Source organism: Bos mutus, chromosome 7 (genome assembly GCF_027580195.1).
Source record: "Bos mutus isolate GX-2022 chromosome 7, NWIPB_WYAK_1.1, whole genome shotgun sequence".
NCBI classification, from domain to species: domain Eukaryota; kingdom Metazoa; phylum Chordata; class Mammalia; order Artiodactyla; family Bovidae; genus Bos; species Bos mutus.
Window position 1 is genome coordinate 54679242 of NC_091623.1, and position 12002 is coordinate 54691243.

Sequence of the window (12002 nt, forward strand, 5' to 3'; positions counted from 1 at the left end):
GCTGGAAGCTTCGCACCAAGCAGGAGGAAGCCATACCCAGAGGCCAGGGCACGGGGAGGGGGTGCCCCACCTTCCACACAGGAGCAGACCCCACGGAGGGCGCCGCTGCTGCTGCAGCCGTTCTTCTTGTCGTGGTAGTTGTACCGCAGCTTCCGGGCCAGGGTGCCATCAGAGAGCCGCACCTCAATGTTGGGCAGGTCACGCCAGTCCGAGCCCGGGGCCAGGGGGATGTGCCGCATGCGGGCAGCCACCAAGGCGCTCATGTCCTGGAGGAGCACAGCAGGCCCGGCTGTCGCCCAGTTCGGGGAGCACCCAAGCAGGAACCATGGGGGCTGGGTGCTGTCATGGTGGGCACTGGGCACATTGGAGGCGACTAGGAGCCCCCAGGGGCTTGTATCTCACTGGGGGAGACTGACAGTAACCCCAGTGCACAGCCTGGAGTCATACACGTGCATTGACATCTCCAGAGCGGGGATGTGGAATAAGGGAGGATGGGTGAAGGGGCGGCTTCTGGCAAGTGCAGGGAGGGTTTGGGAGGAGCTTGCGTGGCACAGGTGGAGCCAGAGGAGGGGAGCCCTGCGGTCTCCCAGAGAACAGGGGTGGTGAGAGACGCAGTGGGAGACAGTGGCCATTCCAGACCTATTCTAGGAAAAGACTATAAGGTCTTCCTAGACCTGTTACTTCAGAGTAATAAGCTCTGATGAACACTTCCCACGGCCAAGTACTGTGGTGGGGGAGGGTGGTGGTGGTGAGAGTGTGGGAAGTAAGAGGAGAAGCAGGAGGAGGTGAGGTGGTGAGGCTGGGGGCCGGCTGAGATAACGCTGGTCTACCGGTGAGGGATCAAGAGCAGAAGGAGTGGAAGGGGAGGGGCAGACATCAGCTCCCCCAGCCCAGGCTGGGCTCCACCCGCAGCTCTGTCCCCAACAGGCAGCTGTAGGGAGGCCTCCTCTGGTCACCTTGCAAATATGATCCCTGAGGATGGGCTGGTACTGCGAGCCCCGGAGCTGCCTCTGGAACCAGGACTGGGGCTCCCCGTTGTATGAAATCTCCAGTGCCGAGGCCCCGTTCCGGATCTCAGGGAGGTCGGACATGGTGTCCCGCACGGTGATGGTTCGGAAGGGACCCGAGCTCAACCTGCAGCAAAGCATGGAGGGTTGGTACCTCTGGGACACACAGCTACTGTCACCTGAGTTACAGCTGCTATCCCCAACGACTGGCACCATCTTCTCCAGAAAAGGGGACCTCAACTCGCGGTCAAAGGGCTACCCGAGGTCACCGGGGCAGCACTCTCCTCAGACCCTGTGTAGAGTGTGGGCTCTGGCTGTGGCCCTGTACTCAGGGTGCTCGGGCAGGATGAGCCCAGGGGGCAGAGCGTTCTGGGGGCACACTGGACCCCACACCACTGCTCCTCGCTAACACCTTCTCCGGGCCCAGGCCTTGTCACTGAGGTCCCCCGGCACCACCCTGCTCCCCCGAGCCTCACCGGCACCACGACCACGGGCGGGCAGGGCTCCTACCTGGTGATGTTGCTGACAAACTTCTTGTCGTCCACCACGACGCTCAGCTGGCAGGCCCTGGGTGCGAACACATGCAACGGCTCCGGGAACAGCGGGAGTGGCTCCCCAGGGGCTGCAGCCAGGATGATGGCTCGCCTCCGAGTCTGGGCCACGCCGTACTGACCAGCCTATGCGGGGAGGACCAGAGATGCACAGTCAGCGGGCACCCTGACTCGCTGGTCCAAGGGCTGGGGTCCGTGGCATCTGACTTTGGGGAGCAGCTGGCCGGTGTGAAGCTCACCCAGAGAGCCCTTAGTTAAACCACAGTGCTAGTGCTAAGTTGCTTCAGTTGCGTCCGAATCTTTGCAATCCCATGGACTGCAGCCCAGCAGACTCCCCTGTTCATGACATCCCCCAGGCAAGAATACTGGAGTGGGCTGCCATGTCGTTCTCCAGGAAGTTAACACACAGGCTTACACCTAACCGGAGTGAGGCCAGAGGGAAGGACAAGAGATCCCAAGAGGTGGCCGGCAGCCCCTGGAGGAGGTGGGAGTGAACTCAGGAGATGCTCTCAGCCGGTTCTTTAGACACATGAGGGTGCTGTGGTCTTAGCCCTGGGGAGGAGAGCGGCCAGAGGAGACACCAGGAGCCACGCCTCCTGCCTGGCAGCCCCCAGTCACAGGGACAGAACACGGCCGCCAGCGAGGCTTGTTCAGTGAGGCTGAGACACTGTGCAGACCGACTGGGAGGGCCTGGGGCCGAGTGGCCACCCTCTCTCCTCCACACACTCACTGTTTTCCAGCCCACTCTTCCTCCTCTTTCAGCACTCGTTTCAGTTTTAGTGATGCCATCAGTTACTGAACAGGCACATACAGCGCAGCTGCTCTTCAGAAGAGGCCTTGACCCCTCTGACCACCCCAAGGCCCTGTCACTGCAGACACAGCCACTGAGAGCCCCCTGGAGTGTCACCATGCACACCCTTTAGGTGTTCATAAGCACGTCCGTTCACCCAGAGACTCGGCTCTTTAGTCTATAAAACAGTTTGGTCTATGTGTGGTTCCTGACCCACCCTGTGTGGGACTCTAACTGCTACCTGGAGTTCCACAGCTGGGCACCCCTACACCCCATCAGGGGAAACGAGCTGGAAATGACGAGGCAAAGAGGTCTCTTGCACACGGCCCCTCAGGACTTACTGGGGTCCTGGCTCTGAGTTCCTCCAGAATCTCAATGCCAAAGGCTCCACAGTGCAGTGTGGGCCCCAGCATCTGCTTCCACCACACTACAGGTCACCACCCTATACAGCCTGACCCTTTGAGGGGTTTTGTTTTTAATTTTTGGCCACATTCAGCAGCATGTAGGATCTCAGTTCCCCACCAGGGATCGAATCCACACCCCCTGCAGTGGAAGTGCTGGGGAAGTCCCCTTTGGAGCTCCGTGTTCGGTTAGGGACAGTTTGTTGCAGCTCAGGGATGGCCGCTCCCGTCTCTGGCCTCTGCGTCTGCCCCCAACCTGGGCCCACCTGCAGCACGCCAAAGGTGCACTGGTAGCCCATGCGGACCAGGCAGCGCAGCGTCAGCTTCAGGACCATGGAGCGCTTGAAGGAGACGAAGTTCCGAACGTTCTCCAAGAGGAAGTAGCGGGGCCGGTAGTAGTCACAGTAGCTGTGGAGGACAGGAGTGACCGAGAGAGTCAGCTCCACGCCTGGAGAGAGCAAGAAGGCCTCCTTGGCCAGAAGTCACTCCCAACTGCTTTGATGCTTGTCAAGACACACCTGCCGGCTCTCAGGGTCTCTCCCTAGTGGAGAGGGAGCCGTGAACCCCTGAAGGCTGAGACTGGCGCCTCGCTCAGCAGCAGCCTTCTGCAGGGGTAAAGGCTAAAGTGGTGACTGCTTGGCCCTGGCACCAGGCCTTGCAAGGGGGCAGGCCATCTAGTTGCCCTTAGGTGGCACTGAATGCAGAGGGACTTTCGCTCTGTTTACCTGAGGAAAGAGACCACCAGGGAGTTCTTGAATTTGGAGTAGGTTCGAGAGTTGAAGCGGTTCATGCCGCTGAAGCCCTGGCAGGGCGGCCCGCCGCACAGCATCTCCACGTCTCCCTTCTGAGGCAGCTTCTGGCCGCGGGAGTTGGTCACCTCCCCGGCCATGACCAGCTTCAGCAGGACGTTGCAGTCCTCTGTGAACACCGTGGACCCAGGGTTGTTGAGCCGGAACGCCTGGGCCGCAGGGTCCCACATCTCGATGGCCCAAAGTGTCTCCGAGATGCCTGGGTGGGGGATACAAGGACACAGACCTGTCATGAAATCCCCAGAAAGAGACTCTCTAGTCGGAGCTGTGACCAGGGCCACAGAGGTCTTCCAGACACAGCCTGCCTGATCGAGTTTTTAACAGGTTGTGTGGAGAGACCCCCCCGCCCCGGAGCGCACCTGCTTGGTGGAAGCCTTCCGACAGTCCCCCACAGCCGGAAAACACGTCCAGGGTCCGCAGCTTCGGCAGTTTGATTTCTGTCTCCAGTTCACTCGGCTCACACGTCTGAGATTTCGTCCTGTTTTTTCCTGCAGGAGATGGGCCCCAAGTCAGAGCAGTTCCTGATGGGCTCTTCTCGAAGCCCCTGGTGACTCAGAGTCCACCTCGTTTTGAGGGAGGTAACGTCAGAGGCTGCTCTTCCATACTGACTGACTCGTGAGTATCCGAGCTAGAGGACACACACTTGAAGAGGAACCTGGGGGGATGACACACCACGACATACCTTTCCCCTTCCCCTTCCCTTTATTTCCGGTGCTCCGGGCGTGGTTCGGAGGATCTTCAAAGCTTTTGCTCTTGGCATTATAGGCCTGAGGGGGAAAGAACCACAGTGGTCTGCAAGAGAGACACCAGCTCCCCTCTCTAACAAATAGGCTTTAAGTTAATCTGATAAGAATACACTTCATCTCTCCCTAAGTATGGCCAGAAGCCAAGAGGGCTTTGATTCTAATAGAGAAAAGGGGAAAAGTCTATTAATAAAAATGTTTTATGTAGCTGACAGAAATTCCTGCTATTTTAAGTACCTGGACTACTCATTCTAAAAATAGGCAAATGTCATAATCAGGCTGTACAGACCAGACCCTGGGGGAGACACGGGTTATCTTAAGACCATACATGCCTGTCACAAAGAAGCCATGCTCAAACAATTTAAAAGTGATTGGGAGAAAAAAAAAAAAAGTGATTGGGAGAGCCTGGTGGGCTGCCGTCTATGGGGTCGCACAGAGTCGGACACGACTGAAGTGACTTAGCAGCAGCAGCTTAAATCAACAGACTCCTGGCTCGTCTCTCTCTCAATAACCAGGCCACAAGCTCAGCTATGAGGCTGAAGGGACTGGGGGCAGGGATTCATCTCCTGGGGCTAGAGGTCCATCTCCCTAACTCATAGACACTGACCAGACCAGCAGAGGCCACCTAACAGTCTACAAAAATTGTTATTTGTGTGTGAGTGTGTGTGTGTGTGTTAGTTGCTCAGTTGTGTCTGACTCTTTGCAATGCCATGGACTGTAGCTCGTCAGACTCCTCTGTCTATGGAATTCTCCACGCAGGAATACTAGAGTGGGTTGCCATTCCCTTCTTCAGGGACTCTTCCCAACCTAGGGATTGAACCCAGGTCTTCTGCATTCCAGGCGGATTCTTTACCGTCTGAGCCACCAGGGAAGTCTGAGTTACTGCATTACTGCTACGCTGCTAAGTCGATTCAGTTGTGTCCGACTCTGTGTGACCCCATAGACGGCAGCCCACCAGGCTCCCCCGTCCCTGGGATTCTCCAGGCAAGAACACTGGAGTGGGTTGCCATTTCCTTCTCCAATGCATGAAAGTAAAAAAATAAAGTGAAGTTGCTCAGTTGTGTCCGACTCCTAGCAACCCCATGGACTGCAGCCCACCAGGCTCCTCCATCCATGGGATTTTTCAGGCAAGAGTACTGGAGTGGGGTGCCATTGCCTTCTCCGAAGTTATTGCATTAGGATGTTAAAATATTTTGTTTTGCTTTAAGTGTTAAATTCCAGATCAACCTGAGTGTCACAGACTCGTGCTCTGGGTAAGTAAACTTCTCGGGTGCTGTGTCTGACCCAGAGGCCCTCCCTGCAGTGAGCCCAGGGCCCCACCTCGAGAAAATAGAAGCGATCGGGGCCACCAGCGGAGAAGTCCTGGAGGCACTGAGGCAGGTCCTCTCCGTACTCCACGGTGCAGCGGCCCTGCACGGCCTTGAAGTCCACCACGGCCTCCTCATCGCTCCAGTAAAGCAGGTTGATGTCTGCGTGGTAACTGGCTGGGGTAGACTTGTGTGTGTTCTCCGGCCTGGGAGTGCAAGAGTCTTTGTTAGTTCGTTTGTCGCAAGTTGAAAATGAATTAAATGGCATATTCCTGGGGATGTGCTCATAGGATCAGTGGGTAAAGACTAGGCCCCATGCCTCACTAAGTCACCTTGATTTACTAACCCCCTTAGTTGGCACTAAACACCACAAACTAAGTGGGATTTCTTACCGTGAACTCAACTAAGGGTTTGCTTGCTCTTTATGCCTCCAAGAAGACTGGGTGGGCCTGGGTTGAGACCAGTTGCTGACCTCCTATTGAGAAGCATGTCTAGAGCTGCCTTCTTCCCCCTATGCCCGCCAGACTCCTTGTTCTCTCAGTACCTGTTATTTCAAAGACTTCAGAAAAACTTTCCTGTACGTTAGCTAAGAAGTGGAGCAACTGTAGACCTATCTGTATGGATCAGCTTCAGTTTAAGCTCCTAAGTACTATTAGGATCCCAGAAACTCAGTGAAGCCAAGACCTTGGGACAGAGAGAAATCCCAGAAACGGAGAAGAGGGCCTGGAAAGGACAGGACTGGCAGTAGGGAGGGGGCGGAACACAAGGCAGCTTAAACAGATATCAGGGTTTTGATGGCACCTCAGACAGAGCCCAGGATATTCCATGCCTGCCTTGGTCACACTCTGGACCTCCGCTCCCTGATTTCTTTTGGACAAAGCTCTGCAGCTTTAAGACAGGAATCCAGGGCTGTGCTGCACAGCTGTAGTGATCCTCAGCACCCACCAGGTAATCAGGAACACCTGGGAGGACACCTCCACCCGCCCCCCCCCCCCGCCCAGACCACCGTGTGTGCGATTCACTACCTCCCACGACTCAGGCAGAGGCCCCTGGAGGGCAGAGCCCTCACCGACCTGTAGAACTTGTTGACCCTGATCTTGATGTCTGTCTCATTGGGCCGGCCGTTGCTCTTCTTGCTGCAGAAGATCTCCTTTATGCGGCCAATACGGTAGGGCTCAGGGGCATCCAGGTTGCTGCCCTTGATGTAGTCAGAGTACTTCCGGTAGTGTTCTGGATACAGAGCTTCGTCCACAGGCTCCTTCCGGGGCGTTTCACAGGACTGGACAGCTTGATGCTGCAGAGAGGCAAATGCTCTGAGTGACTGAACGTGAAATGTTAGAAAGTGGTTTGGCGTGACTGACCTGTGATAATTACTGTTTAAATTCCAGCGCCTGAACTAATGCAGCTCAGTACCCTGATCACAGATTCAGAGATTCAACCTCATCCACACTTTGACACAGGTATTCCCCATCTGTGCTCTGGGTCTCACTGCTGAGGTTGTTCACATTCTCCCTGCACCCGGCCTTAGGGCAGGACTTCCTGGCAGGTGATGTGTTCAGCTCCATGGGTGTGAGCAGCCGTGATACACAAGCCCTGCCCTGGCAGGAGAGTTGCCAGTGAGCTTCCTCTTGCCTCAGAAAGGCAACTTCTGAGAAGGCAGAGGCCCTGTCAACCCAGGTCCCTGAGTGACACAACAGTCTGAGTCCCCTGAACCACAGTGGGCACACAGTCCAGGCAAGAGGTAAACTCCTGTGATCTGAGAGTTGTGGCCGTGGCATAAGCTACACTCTGACTGAGGCACTAACCTCGGGGCACTGCGGGAGAGGCCGGGGGAGAAGATGGGCAGTCTGGGCTAGCCGAACCTGGCCTGGCCATGTACTGGCGGAATTAGGCCATCACAGCAAATGCCAAGCTGCCAGGACCACAGGGCCACACTCTGAAGACAGGAAGTTAAGCAGTTCAGGAGGGCAGCTGCCGTGTGTTCCCACCAGGCCCCCCAAAGTCTATCAGGCCCCAGAGACCCTCTGAACACCTGTGCTCTCACTTTTGGCTGGGCCAGGAATACCTGGTCAACAGCCCTACAGGGCGGCCTCCCCTTCTAGGCCAAGAACTGGTGTTTCAGGGCACCATGTACACCCACTTCACGGGGCTGGGAGGACTGAGGCTCTGCAACTCAGTACACGGGTTGATTGGGTTGAACCCATTCAGTTGAATGGGTTCCAATGAGGACTCGAGGAAAATAAGTCGGGAAACTGAGCTAAGCTTGCCAAAATGCTGGTTGTAAATCCAACCACACACTAGTTCTAAGGACCAACAAGGAAGGAATCAAGTATGGGAAATATCTGTGGCTTTGATTTTTCCCTGAAGAGCTCAGTCCTTTGATGTGGAAGTCTTTTGATGCAATTCCCAATTACCAAGCAGTAACTCACAGTCAGCCTTTACACTAAGCCAGGCGCTGTGCTAATAAGCACCTTTTTTTTTTTTTTTTTTGAATTTTAGATTTTTTTGGCCACACCATAGGGCATGTGGGATCTTAGTTTTCTGACCAGGGACTGAACCTGTTCCCCTTGCACTGGAAGGGCAGAGTCTTAACCACTCAACCACAAGGGAAGTCCCTAATAAGCACTTTTAACTCACTTATTCTTAGAGGCCTGGCAGGCAAGACAAGATACTCCTCTCCCCATCTGATAACGGGAACTGGGGGCAGGGTCTCTGACATGACCAGCTGGGCAGGAACCCATCACTGACCCCAGCATCCTCCTTTAGCCAGCTGGCTCTGTCTGACTTCCTTCACAGATAGCCTCACTGCCATAGAAGGACAGTGGCTCCACACAGGACCGCTGGATGGCATCTGCTCACCACAGACGCCAGTGCGACGGCTCGACAGCAGCTGGTAGTGGGCTGACGTGGGGGGCACATGGTGGAGCCAGCCTGCTGCTGGCCCGGAGCGCCTGGCCCCGCTGGCTTCAAGGGGCACTCACTTGAAGGTGAAGGCCTCGGGAGGGAGGTACACGCCATCGCCCACCCGGTACTGGACGCCGTTCTTGGTGGCGAGGCTGTAGAGGACGCGGCCTTCCAGGTCCTGGAGCTGCTCCACGACCCTGGGGATTTCCTTCTGCCTCATTTCGGCCAGACGCGCACAGCTTGCGCAGAACCTGAAGGAGAGGTGGACAGAAACCAAAGGCCCTTGAGTGGCTGGTGGTAACTGTAAGCAGCTGCCGCTGGCGTATTTCCAGAGACTCCGGTACCAAGAGGAAGTATGGACGGATGTTAGAAGGCACTGGCTCTCCTGCACTTTTATGTTCACACTGATTGGGGAGCAAAGCCCAGAGATATGCACACCAGGAAAATGTCAAGTCAACCCCACTTCCGAGTAGCTGACATAAAAACCCAGAGACATTAGCAAATGGCCTAGAATCTGGTTAAGAATCCAACATGAATGATAATGCAGACCACGGTAAAGCCAGGAACCCAAACCATGTCAAAGGAGGCTCACACTATTATCTCTAAAGGCTGAAGAAGGATTTGGTAAAATACAACATTCCTGATTAATAAACCCTTCAGAGGAGAGTTAGAGTGCCTTAAAAACAGATCAAGCCCGAAAGCAGCCCAGGCTGACTGGAAGTACCAGAGGCAGCTCAGCAAACCCTCCCAGCCTCACTCCCACACACTGCTCATGATGGAAGACTCCAGTCACCACCTTTAGTTAAAAAAAGTGAGGTATCAAGGTTAGAAAGGAAAACAGGAGCACTAAGCATTTAAGAAGCAAACCTCTCTAAAAGCATTAGAGTTAAATGGAATCAAAGACCTCACTTATGAGGAAAGACATAGATTTGTAGGACAGACACAGAAAGACACACCCTATCCCTGAGTGGGACAGCTTCTCATGGGCGTGACCCCGACCCCCAGCCAGGCTGTCCACACACTCACAGCCACTGCAACCAAGTCAGGCTGGTCTCTGGTTGGCGGGGAGGGCAATCAGAGGACAGGGGGACAGCAGACCCAGCAGAGAGAAGCACAGGGCAAGCAGGGGGGGTCCACACATTCACACAGCGTCCTGGAGCACCGACAGGGCGGCCTGGGAGCCCAGGCCCCGCACTCACTTGTACTTGTTGTCCTCCGTCGGCTGAGTTTTCGGAGGGGACTCAAATCTCGCGTAGTCTTGGTCGTACCACAGCTGGTAGAAGTAGGTCTTCCCGTCGTCCTCTGACATCAGGGCCTCGGGGTCCACGCCTCCCTGGGGATGGGGCCACCGTCAGCCATGATGACCCCACGCAGCAAGGGGCAGCAACACATGCAGGGCACCGGGGACTCACCTCCATGGCCCAGTTCTCCGAGGGCGCCTTATAAATGACCTGCACCTTGCTGTGGATGTACGAGAGCTGCATGTCCTCACACTCGTCAACCAGGAACAGCTCCAGGGGGTCCGATGTGGCCCCGAGGACCGTGTCCGTCCCAGCACAGAACCAGTGGGCATGGAACATCTGCCCATTGCTGCTGTCCTCCCACAGCGCCGTGACCCTGGAGCCGGAAGACGGGGAGGGAGAAGGTTCTAACTCGACCAGTGGAGCTGGCCCGAGGCTCCTCAGGAGTACAGATAATTGTTCGGTGTCGCTTGCATGTGTGCTCAGTCGTGTCTGACTCTTTGTGACCCCATGAACTGCAGTCCACCAGACTCCTCTGTCCACGGGATTTCCCAGGCAAGAATACTGGTGTGGGTTGCCATTTCCTTCTCCAGGGGATCTTCCCAACCCAGGGATCGAACTCAGGTCTCCTACATTGGCAGAACTCTTTACTACTGAGTCACCAGGGAAGTCCATTTCTTGGTTTTAGTCTAGGGCAAAGAGCTGCTGCTTTTTGCAAAACAGGCACCTCCTGCTTTTACTCAAAGTGTGGGCTGAAGTCAGGCGGAAGGAAGGATACAAACCTTGCTAGATACAGTGGTTTTGAAGAGTCGTCTGGAATTACAGAAACACAGTCCCCCACTTCCAGGGTTTCCGAGTCGATGCATACCTTCTTGTAGTAACTCTTCTTCCCGTCAGTCTGAAAACAAGAACTTAGTTTCAGGAGAGGATGGATCTGAAGGTCCGTGCAAGGCTTGTCCTGCTAGTTCCTGCTGCTTTACAGAAAAGCATAGCTCATGACGGTTTCTCTAAACAGCCGTGAGCTCCAACAGCCTGGCTACTTACTACAGAGAGCAGCCCCTCCCCTGGCTGGAAGCCTGCAGCCGAGGCACTCACAGCCCTCTGTCACCAGCTCCGCCCTCCTTTGTCAGCAGCAAGTCAGATCCTAGCCTTCAATTAGAACAGCACTGCATCCCACTCATCACACCCCCTCAGACACATGGACCCCCTTCCTTCTCTCCCACAAGGAAAGCTGGTTCCCACCACAGGGCCTCTGCCCTGGTTCCTCTCAAGGACTTTCAGTGGCCAGCTGCTCTCCAACCCTTCAAGACGTTCCAGCAAGAAGCCTCTGTGGCCCCAGCCCTCTTCCCGTGCCCCACCCGCCTGCCGGCACTTGTGTCGCCCAGACCTGGAGCAGCACCCAGCAGGGGCAGGCCTCAGGCTTGCTGAGGGAACTGGCCCGTCTCCAGCTTATGGACACCAAGGGACCAATGCGGACAACGTATTCACTCCCCAGCTGTGGCAAAGAATTTGACTCTTAGGCAGGTGAGCACAGAACCTCCGGAGGCGGTTTGCTAGTGCTCCCAAACACCAACTCCTAGCGAGGGGGCAGTGAGGGCTCTCCTCAAAACCAGCTTCACAGGAGAACTAGTCTCGAACACCAGGACTGTATCAAATGCCAGCTTTGGAGGGCGAGGAACATCGAGTCCTTGAGCATACAAGTAAAAACACATTTTTGGCGCCTGGCCACAGACCCCAGTCTCTCAGTCAGCTCTGCTCCGCTCGCGGCTGCGGGATGCGTGGGCAGGTTTCTCACTCCAGGGCTCCGGCTGCTCTCAGAACGGCTGGCAGTGAGGTACCTGGCTGCTCAGCAGTGCAGCACGAGGACAGCCGAGGGCCCACTCCTGGATTACCTTGACGGCATCGCCAACCCAAGAGATCCGATTCTTATTCTGCTTCTTTTTCTTCCCCTGATGCATCTTTTTGGGTGATGGCATCTCTGGAATATTGTCATCCACTTCCTCGTCATCGTCTGCCTCCTTCATGGCCATGTTGGGACACCTACAAAGTCACTTGTGATAAGCAAGGTCTTCTTTAAAAAATAAGACCAACTGGGAACTACCTGGTGGTCCAGGGGTTGGGACTCTGTGCTCTCACTGCCAAGGGCCCAGGTTCAATCCCTGGTCGGGGAACTAGGATCCCACAAGCCAAGGGCCCAGGTTCAATCCCTGGTCGGGGAACTAGGATCCCACAAGCCCCCACAGCACAGC

General features: G+C 55.6%; 1 protein-coding gene across 1 annotated transcript in view; it reads right to left on the reverse strand.

Annotated features, from left to right (window-relative positions):
• Positions 1-12002, reverse strand: part of DNMT1 (DNA methyltransferase 1) — a 43739-nt gene that overhangs the window by 2266 nt on the left and 29471 nt on the right. The window contains 15 exon segments of the mRNA XM_005910849.3: positions 71-266; positions 957-1134; positions 1518-1684; positions 3016-3157; positions 3475-3757; positions 3918-4046; positions 4241-4325; positions 5622-5814; positions 6682-6877; positions 6880-6902; positions 8590-8763; positions 9712-9845; positions 9925-10129; positions 10536-10651; positions 11646-11793. Coding sequence (XP_005910911.2) covers positions 71-266; positions 957-1134; positions 1518-1684; positions 3016-3157; positions 3475-3757; positions 3918-4046; positions 4241-4325; positions 5622-5814; positions 6682-6877; positions 6880-6902; positions 8590-8763; positions 9712-9845; positions 9925-10129; positions 10536-10651; positions 11646-11793 — 2369 coding nt within the window.